Source organism: Loxodonta africana, chromosome 19, assembly GCF_030014295.1.
Source record: "Loxodonta africana isolate mLoxAfr1 chromosome 19, mLoxAfr1.hap2, whole genome shotgun sequence".
Taxonomy (NCBI): domain Eukaryota; kingdom Metazoa; phylum Chordata; class Mammalia; order Proboscidea; family Elephantidae; genus Loxodonta; species Loxodonta africana.
The window spans coordinates 8,759,441-8,775,351 of record NC_087360.1 but is presented as its reverse complement, the minus strand read 5'-3'; the positions used below and the strand labels follow the sequence as shown (position 1 = coordinate 8,775,351).

Below are 15,911 nucleotides of genomic sequence, written 5' to 3'. Positions count from 1 at the left end.
AGGGTAATGATGCAGAGTCCACTCCCAACTCTCTCACTTCCTCCTTACATACTTGATAAAATGCCTCAGTCTCCATAGCATTTTCTATAAAAAGGAGATGATCTCTATCTGATCTCAAAGACCATGTGATTTTTCACTATGCTTCTCTGCCTCTGATGGATGACATTCATGAAGTTTTATAGTTCCATCCTCAGGCACATGTAGTACAGCTCATATTCAAAACTAAAATTACTACATGAAGAGTGACACAATAACAACTGCTAATGTCAAATGGCTGAGGACACCTGATCTGGGTTTGTGGGTGGCATTTACCTTCTGACAGCTCATCTTTAAAGCAGTGGTTAGAATTCGCGTCTAAGTGATGGTTACTGCACCACTTACCGTAAGTGACCACAGTCTACCCCCGCCCTGCCGGCGAGCAAGTGCTCCAGTCTCAAGCGAACTTGTCAGCACTCCTGGGCACACTCTGAGCTTTTACCTGGCCACAGAAGGATGATTTCATATTCACCGTTCTGACACGCATATGATTGAACGCAAAAATCTCATCTGGCTGCACTTGTGGATATCAGTTTAACCTCCTTTCTCTCTTCCCTCCCTAAATAATTTATGACAAAATGAGTAGCATAAATTAAACAAAAACCCGTACAGGTCATATTATTACTCTCTTTTGCAGAGTCATATAAATTTAATAGTAATAATAACAATGGTAATAATTTGTTTTCTGTAAATGACCCTAGTAAAATATTCAGGATTTTAACTAGTACATCTGAAAAACAAACCAGAAGGCTAAAAACATGTTACAGAACCAAATTCACTTACTTGACATTTCTGCCGCAATTGTCGTAGTTCTTTTATAACTGGGGCTAGAGCTGACTTCTTTTCAGACACCAGTGAATTCAGCTTTTTCACCTGGCATTCAAACAAAAAAACAATGCTTAAAAAAAATTCAAAAGAACAAAAATACTACATACTTACAAGTACTTACTGTAGTGTTATATATGAGTAAACCAAACCCAAATCTATTGCCGTCAAGTCGATTCTGACTCCTAGCAACCCTATAGGACAGAGGAGAACTGTCCCATAGAGTTTCCAAGGAGCGCCTGGTGGATTCAAACTGCCAACCTTGACTAGGAGCTGTAGCTCTTAACTACTACACCACCAGGGTTTCCATATATGAGTAAAGAAACTATAAATTACATTAATGCCAAATATCTGTGAAGTGATTTAGTAAACCTTGGTTCCTCAATAAGATGGAATTTCATTTAGCCACTCAAAACGGCAATTATCAACCCAAATGTCCATCAATAGATGAATGGATAAACAAAATGTGGTCTATACATACAATGGAATATTGTTTTTCTTAGGCACTGTCAACTGGATTCTGACTCACAGAGACTCTGTGTGCAACAGCACGAAACACAGCCTGGTCCCGCACCATCCTCACAATCACTGCAATGTGTAACTCCACTGTTGCAGCCACTGTGTCAATTCATCTCATCAAGAGTCTCCCTTTTTTTCGCTGACCCTCTACTTTACCAAGCATGATGTCCTTCTCCAGGGACTGGTCCCTCCTGATAACATGTCCAAAGTACATGAGATGAAGTCTTGTCATCCTCGCTTCCAAGTAGCACTCTGGCTGTACTTCTTTCAAGACAGACATGTCTGTTCTTCTGGCAGTTGATGGTATGTTCAACATTCTTCACCAGCAACATAATTCGACAGCATCAATTCTTCTTTGGTCCTTATTCACTGTCCAGCTTTCGAATGCATAACAGGCAGCTGAATAAGCCACTGCTTCAGTCAGGCGCACCTTGGTCCTCAAAGTGACATCTTTGCTTTTCAATACTTTAAAGAGGTCTTTTACAGTGGATTTGTCCAATGCAATATGTCGTTCGATTTCTTGACCACTGCTTCTATGGGTGTTGATTGTGGATTCAAGTAAAATAAAATCCTTGAAAACGTCAATATTTTCTCCATTTATCATGATGTTGTTTATTGGTTCAGTTCTAAGAATTTTTCTTTCTTTTTTTTCTGTTTTAGGTTAAAGTTTATAGCACAAATTAGCTTTTCATTCAAAAAAATTTAAATACAAATTGTTTTGTGATATTAGCTGCAGTCCCTGCAATGTGTCGGCACTCTTCCCCTTCCCTTCCCATCTTGGGTTCTCAGCATCCATTCATCCAGTTTTCCCGTCTCTTCCTGCCTTCAGGGCTTTGCTTTTAGGCAGGTGTTGTCCATTTGGTCTCGTGTACTTGATTAAACTAAGAAGCACATTCCTCACGTGTGGTATTATTTGTTTTATAGGCCTGTATGATTTTCAGCTGAAAGATGAACTTTGGGTGTGGCTTCAGTTGAGTTAGCTGGGTATACAGAGGCCGTAGTCTCAAGGGCTCCTTTAGTCACCGTCAAACCAGTAAGTCTGGTTTTTTTCTATGAATTTCAATTTTGTTCTGCATTTTTCTCCCACTCTGCCTGGTACTCTCTATTGTGATCCCTGTCACAATTGTAGTCAGGCACCATCTAGTTCTTCTGGGCTCGGGTTGGTAGAGGCTCTGGTTCATGTGGTCCATTAGTCCTTTGGACTAATATTTTCTTTGTGTCTTTGGTTTTCATTTTTTTTTGCTCCAAACATGCTAGAACCAACAGATGTATCTTAGATGGCCGCTCACAAGCTTTTAAGACCTCAGATGCTACTCACCAAAGTAGGATGCGGAACATTTTCTATATGAACTATGTCATGCCAATTGACCTAGATGTCCCAAGACCATGGTCCCCAGCCCTCAGACCCAGCAACTCAGTCCCTCAAGGTGTTTGGATGTGTCTAGGAAGCTTCTATGACTTTGCCTTAGTCAAGTTGTCTGACTTCCTCTATACCGTGTGTTGTTTTTCCCTTCATCAAAGTTAACACTTGTCTAGTATCTAGTTAGTGATTTCCCCTCCCCAACCTTCCCCTCCCTCGTAATCATCAAAGATTGTTTTTTCTGTGTGTAAACCTTTTCTTGGGTTTTTATGAAGTGGTCTCATACAACATTTGTCCTTTTGTGACTGACCTATTTCACTCAGCAAAATGCCCTCCAGAATCATCCGTGTTGTGAGATGTTTTACGGATTCATCATTGTTCTTTATCATTGCGTAGTATTCCACTGTGTGCATGTACCATAATTTATCCATTCACCTCTTGATGGGCACTTAGGTTGTTTCCATTTTTTTGCTACTGTCAACAATGCTGCAATGAACATGGGTGTGTATATGTTAATTCGTGTGATAGTCCTCATTTCTCTAGGATATATTCCTAGAGGAAACCCTGGTGGCATAGTGGTTAAGAGCCACAGTTGCCAACCGAAAGGTCAGCAGTTCGAATCCAACAGGCACTCCTTGGAAACTCTACAGGGGAGTTCTACCCTGTCCTATAGAGTTGCTATGAGTCAGACTTGACTTGACAGCAATGGATTTTTTGTTTTTTAATATTCCTAGTAGTGGGATTGCTGGATCATATGGTATTTCTATTTCTGGCTTTTTAAGGAAGCACTATATCATTTTCCATAGTGGCTGTACCATTTTACATTCCTACCAGCACTGCAATTTCCCAGCAACCTCTCCAACATTTGTTATTTTCTGTTTTTTTGATTAATGCCAGTAATGTAGGGGGTTAGGTGGTATCTCATTGTAGTTTTGATTTATATTTCTATCATAACTAATGATTGAGAGCATTTCCTCACGTGTCTGTTGGCCATCTGAACGTCTTCTTTGGTGAAGTGTCCATTCATATCCTTTGCCCACTTTTTAATTTTGTGTCTTTTTGTTGTTGAGGTGTTGTAGTATTATACAAGTTTCAAAGATTAGACCCTTGTCAGATTATGTCATAGCCAAAATTTTTTTCCCAGACTGTAGGTTTTCTTTTTACTCTTTTGGTAAAGTTTTTGATGAACGTTAAGTGTTTAATTTTTAGGAGCTCCCAGTTATCTAGCTTATCTTCTGGTGTTTGTATTCTCTTTATGCCATGTATTAGGGTCCCTAGCATTGTCTCCATTTTTTCTTCCATGATCTTTATCATTTTAGGTTTTATATTTAGGTCTCTGATCCATTTTGAGATAGTTTTTGTGAATGGTGTGAGGTATGGGATCTGTTTCATTTCTTTACAGATGGACATCCAGTTTTGCCAGTGCCATTTGTTAAAAAGACTGTATTTTTCCCGTTTAATGGACTTTGATCTTTTGTCAAGGATCAGATGACCATAGCTGGATGGATTTACATATGGGTTCTTGATTTTGTTCCATTGGTCTATGTGTCTGTCACTGTACCAGTACCAGACTGTTTTGACTACTATGGCTATATAGTAGGTTCTAAGATCAGGTAGTATGATGCCTCCTACTTTGTTTTTTCATATCCGAGTGTTTTCTTTATGTTGAGGTGTAATCCATACTGAAGGCTGTAGTCTTTGATCATCATCAGTAAGTGCTTCAAGTCCTCTTCACTTTCAGCAAGCAAAGTTGTGTCATCTGCATATCACTGGTTGTTAATGAATCTTTCACCAATCCTGATGCCACGTGCTTCTTAATATAGTCCAGTTTCTCAGATTATTTGTTCAGCATACAGATTGAATAAGTATGGTGAAAGGACACAGTCTTGATGCACACCTTTCCTGATTTTAAACCATGCAGTATCCCGTTGTTCTGTTCAAAGAGCTGCCTTTGGTCTATCTTCAGATGCTGCATGAGCTCAATTAAGTGTTCTGGGATTCCCATTCTTTGCAATGTTACCCATAATTTGTTATGATCCACACAGTTGAATGCCTTTGCATGATGGAATATTATTCAGCCATAAAATGGAATGAAGTACTGACACACGCTACGGTGTAGATGAACCTTGAGAACATTATGCTCAGTGAAGAAGCCAGACACAAAACAACAAATATGGCATGATTCTACTCATATGAAATATCTAGAATAGACAAATTCACAGAGACAGAAACTAGATTAGCGGTTACCAAGGGGTGGGGGTAGGAGAGAATAGGAAGTTAGTCTTTAATGGGTAGAGAGTTTGGGGTGATGAAAAAGTTTTGGAAATGGTGATAATAGTTATACAACATTGTGAATATAATTAATGCCATTGAAATGTACACTTAAAAAGGATTAAAATGACCATTCTTAAGTTATATGTATTTTACCAAAATACAATTTTTAAAAATGGCAACGATCAAGACTGTAAGCCAGCATGGAAAAATATTTATAAATTAACATTGAATGAATAAAACAAAATACAAAGTTGTCTGTATATAACTATGATTATGTTGTATTATATAAACTATGTATCTACAAATACATAGTTTATATAAAATATACATATACATGGATGGCATGATATTCAAAATACTTAATGACCTGACTGGCATAAGTACTAGCCAATCAGAATGGACACCAGCCACTGATGAGCAGGGTCTGGGTGATGTCTGCTGTGCCAAATGTCAGTTTCTTAGTAGTCAGACTGTGATGATGCCCAGAGGGTCCTGAGGAGTGGCCAACATTACCAAGGAAGCCGGAGGGAGGCACTCTTGAGTATATTGGGCAGCATCTATCTTCCAAGAAGTAAGGGAAGAGTTAAATGCTTTGATGCTTGGTGCAGCTGTACCTGTACACTCTGACTGAGCAGCAGCCCAGAATGTAGACAGACACTAAGGACACACCCAGAAATGACATAATTGTATTTGTTAGGGTGGTATGATTTGGGAAAACTTTTTATCTTAAATTTTTTTTTAATGTTACATGACTTTTACACACTTAAAAAACACACAAGTGCATGAAGTATTGGAAGTTAAATAACCTTAGTAGAAAGAAAAAATTCAAAAGAGATCAATAAAGGCAGATGAAAGACTATTAAATGAACAAATTCGTGCAGCAATGAAAAGTTCGAATGTGTCACTGAAATCAAAACAAACTCAAAAACATCAACCTTCTGGCTACACAATAAAAGAAACTTAGAACCAACTGTGGCCTCACCATCTCAGACATGTCATCCAGTGTCCGTCCTTTTATCTCATCCACTTCACTCTTCAGTGCAGACACTCTTTCTAGCTCTTCTTGGGTGTAACTATACCCAGATATACCCTTCTTCTCCTCAATGCTTTGCTATAAGTAAAGAATGCAAAGGGCACAAAACGAGTGTCAAAACCTTGATGATTCCCATAAGCATACAGATTTAATACATAAAGTTTTAAATAAAACAACTCGGTTAAGAATCTGAAAGGATAATTTTTATTGGATTCGACAATAATGACATGCTTTCACAGGGCGTAAATATACACGGAATTTTGTCATGGTATCTTCAGGTGCATAGGAAGCATTTGTCATTTTAGACTTTAGAATAACGCTACATGCTTATCACAGAACCTGAAACACAGTGTGCATACAATAAACACTTGGTGAATGAATGACTTTTCAAGTGATCGACTGTATTTGCATTTATTCACTCAATAAATATTTATTATATACCTAAAAGTGACAAACACGGTTCTAGGCACCAGGTATACGGCAGTGAACAAGACAGAAAAAAAAGAAAGCGCTCTTCCTTCATAGAGCTTGCTTCTAGTGGGGGTAAACAAGCAAAATACAAGTAAATAAATAAAACATACTTATTTATTTACTTATTTTTCTTTACATTTATATTACAGTATGAGGTGAGAATGGGGTTGGAATCTTAAATAACAAAGTGTTCCTGAGAAGATGGCATCTGAGCAAAGACAAGAAAGAAGTAAGGGAGTGAGCCATACAGATGCCAGGGGATCAGGAAGTTTTAAAGCCCTAAGGCGGGAGCATACTTGGCCTGTTCAAGAAACAGCCACGAGGCCATGGCTGAAGGAAGACTGAGCATGAGGTGGGGAGTAAGCAGGGGATCATACAAGGCTCAGCTGGTTTGCTGGGACAGTCTTGGTTTATGTCTATTATCATGTTCACTCACAGAAGTGTCCTACTTTAGATGATAAAGTATATCATTGCCCTATTTTTAGATCAATGAAAGCACTGTGACATATTTCAAATGAGGTGAGAACGCACTGGAGGGTTTAGCGTGAAGGAACTTTTAAAATAAATCACTTTAACATCTATGCTGAGATCAGACTATACAGGGGCAGAGGTGGATGAAGGGAAGTCAGCCAGGAGACTATTCCAGTAATTCCAGCTAGAGATGACAGTAGCTGGAATCGTGGTGGTGGTGGAGGTCCTGAGAAGTGGTTCTGTATATATTTTGTAGGTAGATTCGGCAAGATATTCTGACAGATAACATGTAGGGTGTGACAGAGAGTGAGGGGTGAAGAGTGATTCCAAGGTTTCTGGAGAATGGAGCTGCCATTTGTTAAGATGAGGAAGACTGGGGAAACAGATGTGAGAGGCGGTGAAGATCGGAAGTTTAGTTTTGGACACATGAAAATTTGAGATGTCTACTAGACATCGTTTTGGGTACTAGACATCCAAGTGGAGATGTCAAGCTGTTATATATACAGGACGAAATTCACGGAGAAATCTAGGCTGGAGATAAAAATTTGTGAGTTGTTACCAGATGGAATGTCTTTAAATCCAGGAGACAGGATAAGAGCACCAAGGAAGAGATCCAAGGGCTAACCTTGGGGAATTCCAATATCTAGACCTTGAAGAAATGAGAAGAAATCAGCAATGGTGTACGAAGGGGAAAATTAATATGGAAGGAGAAAAACCAGAAGAGTGCAGTGTCCTAGGAGACAAGTGAAGAAGAATTTTATAGGAGGGAAGAATGATCAATTGCCTCAGGAAGGTGACCAGAAACTCTCCAAAGTCTGGAAATTAAGCAAGAAACCATAGATCAAAGAAATCACAATAGAAATTAGACATTATTTTGATGTGAACAATAATGTAGTTACTACATATCAACTATAAAATTTAGCACCTGTCATATATGATTAAATGCACGTGCATGTATAAGTTTATCTGTAGGCAAATGTATACGCATGTTTGTGTGTGCTGCACATGTATCTGTATGTATAACAAACCATACAGGGAGTAGAGTTACGGAGGCTTCCTAGACATATCCAAACAAGTTGTGGGATTGGTTTATTGGTTAAAAGGCTTGGGACCATACTCTTGGGGGACAACTTAGTCAACTGGCATAACACAGTTCACAAAGATAGTATTCTACATCCTAGTTTGGTGAGTAGAGTCATCATCTTGATTGGGAGTGGCCATGTAACGTACAACTATTAGTCTCTAGTTGTATGCAGCAAAACAGAATGAAGGAAATCAAAGGCTCAATGAAGAAACTAGTCCATGGGACTAACAGCCCTCATAAACCACAGCCTCTTCTAACCTGAGACCAAAAGAATTAGATGGTGCCCAGCTACCACTACCAACCATTCTGACCAGGATGCAATAGAAGGTCTCGGATAGAACTGGAGAAAAATGGAGAATGAAACTCAAATTCCTAAAAAAGGCCAGACCATTGGAACCACAGAAACTAGAGGAATCCCTGAGACTATTGCCCTAAGATACCCTTTGAACTTGGAATTGAAGCTATTTCTGCAGGTCACCTTTCAGCCAAATAATAGACTGGCTTATAAAATAAACAATATCACCCATGAGTAATGTGCTGTCTTAAATATTAGCTATGTGAGACCAAATGGTCAACATTTACCCGAAACCAAAGATGCGAAGGCAAGGAGGGGAAGGGACACTAGATCAATGGAAACAAACAGAATGGAAATAACTAGAAAGCTAACACATTGTACAAATTATAACCAATGGCACAGAACAATTTATATAAAAATTATTAAACGGGAAACTAGCTGTGTAAACTTCTACCTAAAACACAGTATTATTAAAAAAAAAAATTAGTGCCTGTTTGCATCCATGTTTGATTCACAGTAAATCTTCAATCTTAAGTATATTAACAATATTTGACAGCATGAGATAGGAAAGTTCTTATCACCAGCAAAATGGAACTACAAATGGTTGACATTTCATTTACCTCAACAGGATTACTGCTATCTGGTAAACGAGCATTCTGATGAAACAGTTTCCCCATGGGAAAAAAAAAAAAAAAAGCCAAACCAAGAAAACTCAGAAGTAACTGGCCTTTACAATGAGACAGGTTTGTGGTTAGAGGGACTTTTCTGACATCCAAGGCACAGATGGAGCCCTGGGTGGCTTAGTGGTTAGGCATTTGGCTGCTAACCAAAGACTGGCAGTCTGGATCCACCAGATGCTCCTTGGAAACCCTACAGGGCAGTTATCCTCTGCCCTATACGTTTGCTAGGAGTCAGAATTCACTCAGCTGCAATAGGTTTGGTTGTTTTTTGGTTTACAGCACAAATACAAAAGAAACAAGCTTGCAAGCAACTTCTACACAGTTTCTTCCCTGGATATTTCTTTCCAAAGCTCCTTGAAAGTGGCTGCTTAGAAATTTTTACCCGGCAGACCATGATAATAAATATTTTACACTCTCTTGGTATTATAATTTTACTCATATTAACTAGCTAACCAAAAAAAAAACAAACCCATTTGGAATTCAATTTATATTAATATCCTCAAAGTTAGCACACATTAAAAAAAAGTGCTTACTGTTACGGTCAAAATAAATGTATCCGCTTATATGACATCTCTGTAATTAATCAGAGAAAATAAATAATTTTGTGGTTTTTCCGGTAAGAACAATGCCCTCAGTATAAAGATGTAACCCACAACCCATCTGGCGTCTGTATTTCTGGCAGTCCCAGACAACACTGTGTTACCAGTTGGTGCTGAATGTTTTCCTGACGTTGCTTAAGAAGTTCTTCTGTCCTCTGTAAGAGACCGAATTCCGCTTTAAATTCAGCTATTATCTGATGCTTCTTTTTGAAAACTGTACTCTTGCTTCGAAGTTTACTGACATATCGTTTGAACTGTAAGAGAGCATAATATATACTCTAATGAGCAGAAAAGTAATATCATATATAACTTCAAAGAATTGGAAAAATTTTCTCTGCTACTGTCCAATATGCTACAGAAGGTCTACCTTACGTGTGTCACAAGTATATAATAATAACTTAGTTTTATTAGAAAACCTGAAAAGATAAACTGCTAAGTTAAAATATTTTGTGTATGTTTTATTTTTTGGACCCGTCTAAATATTCTAAATCCTTATGTAAAGGCTAATTCACTTGGGGCTTTACGAATAAGAGCTCGGAAAACAAACTCAGCCCTATAAAGGTAAAAATGTTTAAAAAAAAAAAAGGAGATGATAACAATTATGGCTGTGGTCTTATCATGGCATAACTTACGTACTGTGGTATACTATCTTGGTAGCAAAGATCGCTCAGGAGCAGGCAGTGTTTCGTTCTGTTGTATACAGGATCGCTGTCATGGATTGGATTATGTTCCCCCCAAAATGTGTGCACCAGTTGGGCTGGGCCATGATTCCTGGTATTGTGTGATTTTCCTATATGTTGTAAATTCTGCCTCTAAGATGTTAACGAGGGAGGATGGGTGGCAGTTGTGTTAGTGAGGCAGGACTCAACCTACAAGGTCGGATTGAATCTTGAAGCAATCTCTCGAGATAGAAAAAAGAGAAGCGAGCAGAGAGACAGGGAGACCTCGCATCACCAAGAGTGCAGTGCCGGGAGCAAAGCGTGTCTTTTGGACCTGGGGTCCCTGTGTGGAGAAGCTCTTAGTCCAGGGGAAGGTTGATGAGAAGGCCAACAGAGAGAGAAAGCCTTCTTCTGGAGCTGACGCCCGGAGTTTGGACTTTTAACCTACTTTACTATGAGGAGATAAATTTCTCTTTGTTAAAGCCATCCACTTGTGGTATTTCTGTTACAGCAGCACTAGATGACTAACACAGGATTACACAACTGTTACGAGTCAGAACCCACTCGATACCACCTAACAACAACAACATATTGGATCTACTGGAATTAATACCAGTAACTACAATAGTTAACACTTGAAGTCACTACTGATCACTTAAGAAATGTACTGTTACCATATATCCTAACAAGCATTTGATACATTAAGATAAAACCCATCCCAAATATTAAAATACTAAGAATGTTCCAAGTTGGTGGAAACTCATGGTTGTTTAATTCATCCATTTATCTATTCATGATGTCAAAGTTATAATTACACCACTCTAATGGAAAGACCCATTATTAAGTAATAGCAAGTAGAGTTTAGAGGAGCAAATTAAATGAAGCAAACATAATACTTCAATGAATTCATTTGGTAAGTACTACTTATTATCTAAGGAGCCCTGGTAGCACAATGGTTAAGAACTTCACTATTAATCGAATGGTTGGTGGTTCAAACACACCAGCAGCTCCAAGGGAGAAAAGGCCTGGCAATCTGCTCCCATAAACGTTACAGCCTTAGAAGCCCTATGGGGCAGTTCTACTCTGACCTATAGGGTTGCTATGAGTTGGAATCGACTTGTGGGCACACACCCATTACCCGTTGCCATCAAGTCAATTCCGACTCATAGCTACCCTATAGGACAGAGTAGAGCTGCCCCAGTTTCCAAGGAGTGCCTGGTGGATTCAAACTGCCAACCTTTTGGTTAGCAGCCATAGCACTTAACCAGCACACAATTTATTATCTATTATGTCCTAGGCCCTGTGCTAGACACTGAGGATACAATTCTAAACAAGATACTCACAGGTCCTGCCCTCGTCAAGCTTAAGGAACAGTGGGGAAAAAAAATTGAACTGGTATTTACAACCATGTGAACATTACAAAGAAGGGTAGGTACCATGATAATAAATAGCAGCAGTTTTAACCTAGATCGGGATAGAGGTAGAAAGGTGAGGAGTAGGATTTAGGGGAGGTGGGTTACGACAAGCTTCTCAGTATATGTTATATTTAAGCCAAAACTGAAGGAATAGAGGTGTGCTGAGGCATGGTAGAGGAAGGAGGAAAGAGGCAGGGAAGAACATTCCATGTAGAGGGAACAGCCTTGGCTCACTAAAAGTAATGCTCAATATGAGAAGCAGACGTCAGAAATCAATGTGAGAGACAAATTCCTGAAACAGAACACAACCCTTTTTTTCCCCTATCACCTGTTATGTACACATCAGTTCAAAACTAAAGCAAGCTTCTTTATTACATAATATAATTCCTGGCAAATCTAAGCCTTTTTAATGCCCAGTGCTTTTTAAAACTCACTTTTTGGGTCATAAATTTTATAAATAATAAAAATAATGAGCATATTATTAAAATTTGATAGAACAGAAAAAAAGGGAAAATTCAAAGCCACTACCCCAACTCAAGGTCTATTAACATGTTGGTATTTTTTCTTCCAATTTTTAAAGCTAAATTAAGGTCAAGACTAGACTGTCAGATGTTCTAAATTATAAGACAGCAAACTATCCTGAGTATAGCATTTCTAAAAGTTGGGCTTTTTTTTTATTTTCTGGAAGGGCTTGATTGATTCTTTAATACACAAAAAACTCCTTAAGAAGAACGAGATTGAAAATTCTTCACATAAAAATAATTTTCCAATTCCTAGTTTAGACATCTTTTTAAACTTGACTTAAATTTCTAAAGAAATGAAGAACACATTGTGCTTTAGAGGAAGGAAGTGCAAAATATTTTTCAATCCATGATTAAGTTAGTTTGAATATTAAGAAATCCAGCCCACACACAGCAAATTATCAAAGGCTGGATTACAAGAACTGCTTTAAAAATTTAAGTCATACCAACGTACCTAGAGTCTAATAACTTGTGAATTTTCCTTTTAAAGAATAAATGCGTAAGCCTGACATAACCACAGACTCAAAATCCCTAGAGTAACTATATGTCCTATTAAAAGTGTCCCAGGCAAAATGCCCAAAACGAAATCGATCCTGTTCATCTGCTGTCCTCTGTGATATCTAGGCCAATCTTCCTCTTCTCTAGCTTGCTGCGCTCCAGAAATATTTTTAAAAGCTAAAAGCTATAAATGCTTTTGGTGCAGGAACAAACCCACAAATTACTCAATGTGCTCTATGCTGATTGGGTATTATCTGACATTCACTGTACATACTACCTAAGGGAAGGGTAGTCAGGGTCAGATTAATCATCAAAACCAAAAAACCTAACCTGTTGTCATCCAGTCGATTCGGACTCCTAGCAACCCTCTAGGACAGAGTAGCACTGTCCTGTAGGGTTTCCAAGGAGTGGCTGGTGGGCTTGAACTGCCGACCTCTTGGTTAGCAGCTGTAGCTCTTAACCACTGTACCACCAGGGCTCCCAGATTAACCACAGTTCCAAACAATTAAGCAACAGGTGGGCATCGATATACTCTAAGGACTCTGCTGTACCCCTGAATTAATTAGAAGAAAGAAAACACATCACCAATGTTTTTCTTCCATTGGAGGTTTCTTGTAATTATCGTCCGGATTTTAGGTTATTTCCGAATTTTCAATATTGTCAAAACACCATGATGCCCACATTCAAGTTAAATCTTTGAACACATTCTTAACAATTTCTATAGGACATTATTTACAGAAATGGTCAAAGGGAACATAGCCATTTGACGCATGCTGCCGTGCTGCTCTTCAGAAAGCTTATGTCAATTTATATACCTACCTTATTTTTATTTCTTTAATTTTTAGGGATCTTCACTTCTTCCTTATGTTCACTGGGCATATGTGGGGATTTTTCACTTAATGATTTGCCTATCTTGGCCTATTTTTCTATTGGGGTGTTTGTCTTTTTCCAATGGATCTATAACAATAATTCTGAAATTTCTGGTCTCAGGAACCCTTTATACTCTTAAAATTATTGAAGGTCCCCAAAAAGATTTTGTTTATATGGATTATATCTATCAATATTTACCGTATTAGAAATTAAAACTGAGAAACACTTAAAACACATGAAACCACAAGTACACATTCTATTGGCTGCGAGAGTGATGGCATCATCACTCACGTAGCCCCTGGTAACTGTCAGTGCGCACTCATGAGAGAGTGAAAACTGCTCTCTCCTTCCCTTCTTGGTGCAGAAGAGTCAGGATGGTGGCTGGAGAGGTGAGGCAGTGAGGCAGGATTGGGAGCTGCATAGGGACATGGGCCAGAGGTCAGGGTGCCGGGAGGTGAGTGGGGTTGGGGAGTTAGTTACACAGAGGTGCGGGCTGGCAGGCTGGTGTGCACAGAGTAGTGGAGCTATGAATCAAAGGAAAATTGTTTCAAGTAGGGCCATATACCACATTGAGAGAAACTGTATAGCTCTATCAGGAAGTCTGAAGCTGTGAGTGATAGGTACATTGAAAACTTAGCAAATAAACAAACAAAACATATGAGACCAGTATTAATTTAAGGAAAAAAAAAAGTACAAGATAGGAAATGTAATCACAGTACAATACGGGGCTTAGCAGTAAACAATGTTTGTATAAACATAATGAATGCATTAGATAACAATTTAACCAAAAATCATAATTATATTGGGAGGCTACAGAGCATGGAAGTTTGGGTACGGAGGGTGGAAGGGAATGAGAAGTATAAGAACTAAATCCTCATTTTCCGTGGTAGTATTTCATAATAGAAAAATCAAGAAATTTCAGCATAAACATGTTATTTAGAAATAAGGAAATAAACACTAGAAAAAACAACTAGAGTTACTTGCGGTTGCTTCTGGGAAGTATACAGTGGGAATGTGGAAGGAGATCATTATCTTCATTATGAGCTTTGTAGTACTGTCGTACTTTTTAAACTATGTATGTGTATTATTCTAAAAAAAAACCATAATTAATTAAACTAAAAGAACATACCCAAAAGCACAACACCAACAAAAACCTAACAGTTGACAGATTTTGTTTTGAATAGACTTTGTGTATTAAAAATTGAATGTATGCATAATTGTGTGTTTTAATAACTTACATAAGCATATATTCACAAGTAATTTCATTTAGAAATTAATCACTAAATGTCATGGGGCAGTACAACAGGGTCACAGAAGTAATTCAGAGAATAGTTAAGAATCAGAGAAATTTAATTTCAAATCCTGAGTCCACCATTTAAGGTAACCTTGGACAAGTTACTTTTTCTCTTTATGTATCTGTTTAACTTAAAAAAGAGGGGGAGGGAAGGGATAACAATGCATGTATCAAAGTTCTTATGAGGATTACATATGAAAAATTTATGTAAGACAATTAGCACAGTACCTAGGGCAGCATTAAATAAACAGTAGCTAGCATTGTTACCATAAATCCTGACCTAATTAAAACATAAAAACAAATTCTGACCTAAATATCTACAATTACCATAACCTTAAAACAGTTGCCAGTTTAGTAGCCAATTTTTTACTATACCACATATTTTTGTAAAGCACTTTTATAATCTTTAAGGATCAAAACACACAGTGTTCAATATTCTTAAATGAATGTTAACTGTCTAAAATAAAAATATTCTGAGTAACTTTTCTACAAGATCAGTAAAATGTACTAAAATTCTATTAAAATGGAATAATGAAGACTAATATCTGACACTTTTGTTTGAACAGGTAAAGAGTGTCTAGAAAATAAGAACTGATTATGGTATTGTCTACTCTAAACACTAAAAAAAATTTTAAAACTCAAATAATTAGAACGAGCAGAAAAGTAAAGGTCTAGGTGTGATGGATGCCCTTTAGAACTAAAATTGTATAAACACTATTGCAAATGACTACAAATTTACATATTCTGAGTACAACTATGTAAAATTTTGTATGTATGTCTATAAACTAAGATTGGGAAAGAATTAACAAATAAAAACTGCTGTCTTGGGCAGGCAGGGTTATGAGTGAATTCTATGAAATTTCTAATTTTAATATTTTAAAAATAATTTCGAAAGGAACTCTGGCACAGGAGGTGAGCCATAAATCCTTGGAACATTAAGGGAAAAGCCGCCTGTAGTGTACTACCAAGCAGGTCAATCAAGCAATTTGTCACTAAAGAGAACTACA

At 37.8% G+C, this 15,911-nt stretch overlaps 1 protein-coding gene across 10 annotated transcripts in view; it reads right to left on the bottom strand.

The window, feature by feature from the left end:
* The window catches only part of IFT81 (intraflagellar transport 81), a 76,984-nt gene that overhangs the window by 20,390 nt on the left and 40,683 nt on the right, over positions 1–15,911 (bottom strand). For 9 of the 10 annotated variants that reach the window (XM_023539283.2, XM_064272178.1, XM_023539287.2 and 6 more), the window contains 3 exons: positions 9,752–9,901; positions 5,997–6,125; positions 820–909 (listed from right to left, as the gene is read on the bottom strand). In XM_023539283.2, coding sequence (XP_023395051.2) covers positions 820–909; positions 5,997–6,125; positions 9,752–9,901 — 369 coding nt within the window. Of the gene's footprint in view, positions 1–381; positions 479–819; positions 910–5,996; positions 6,126–9,751; positions 9,902–15,911 lie in introns of all 10 variants that reach the window. The other variant, XR_010318573.1, reaches the window with a different exon arrangement.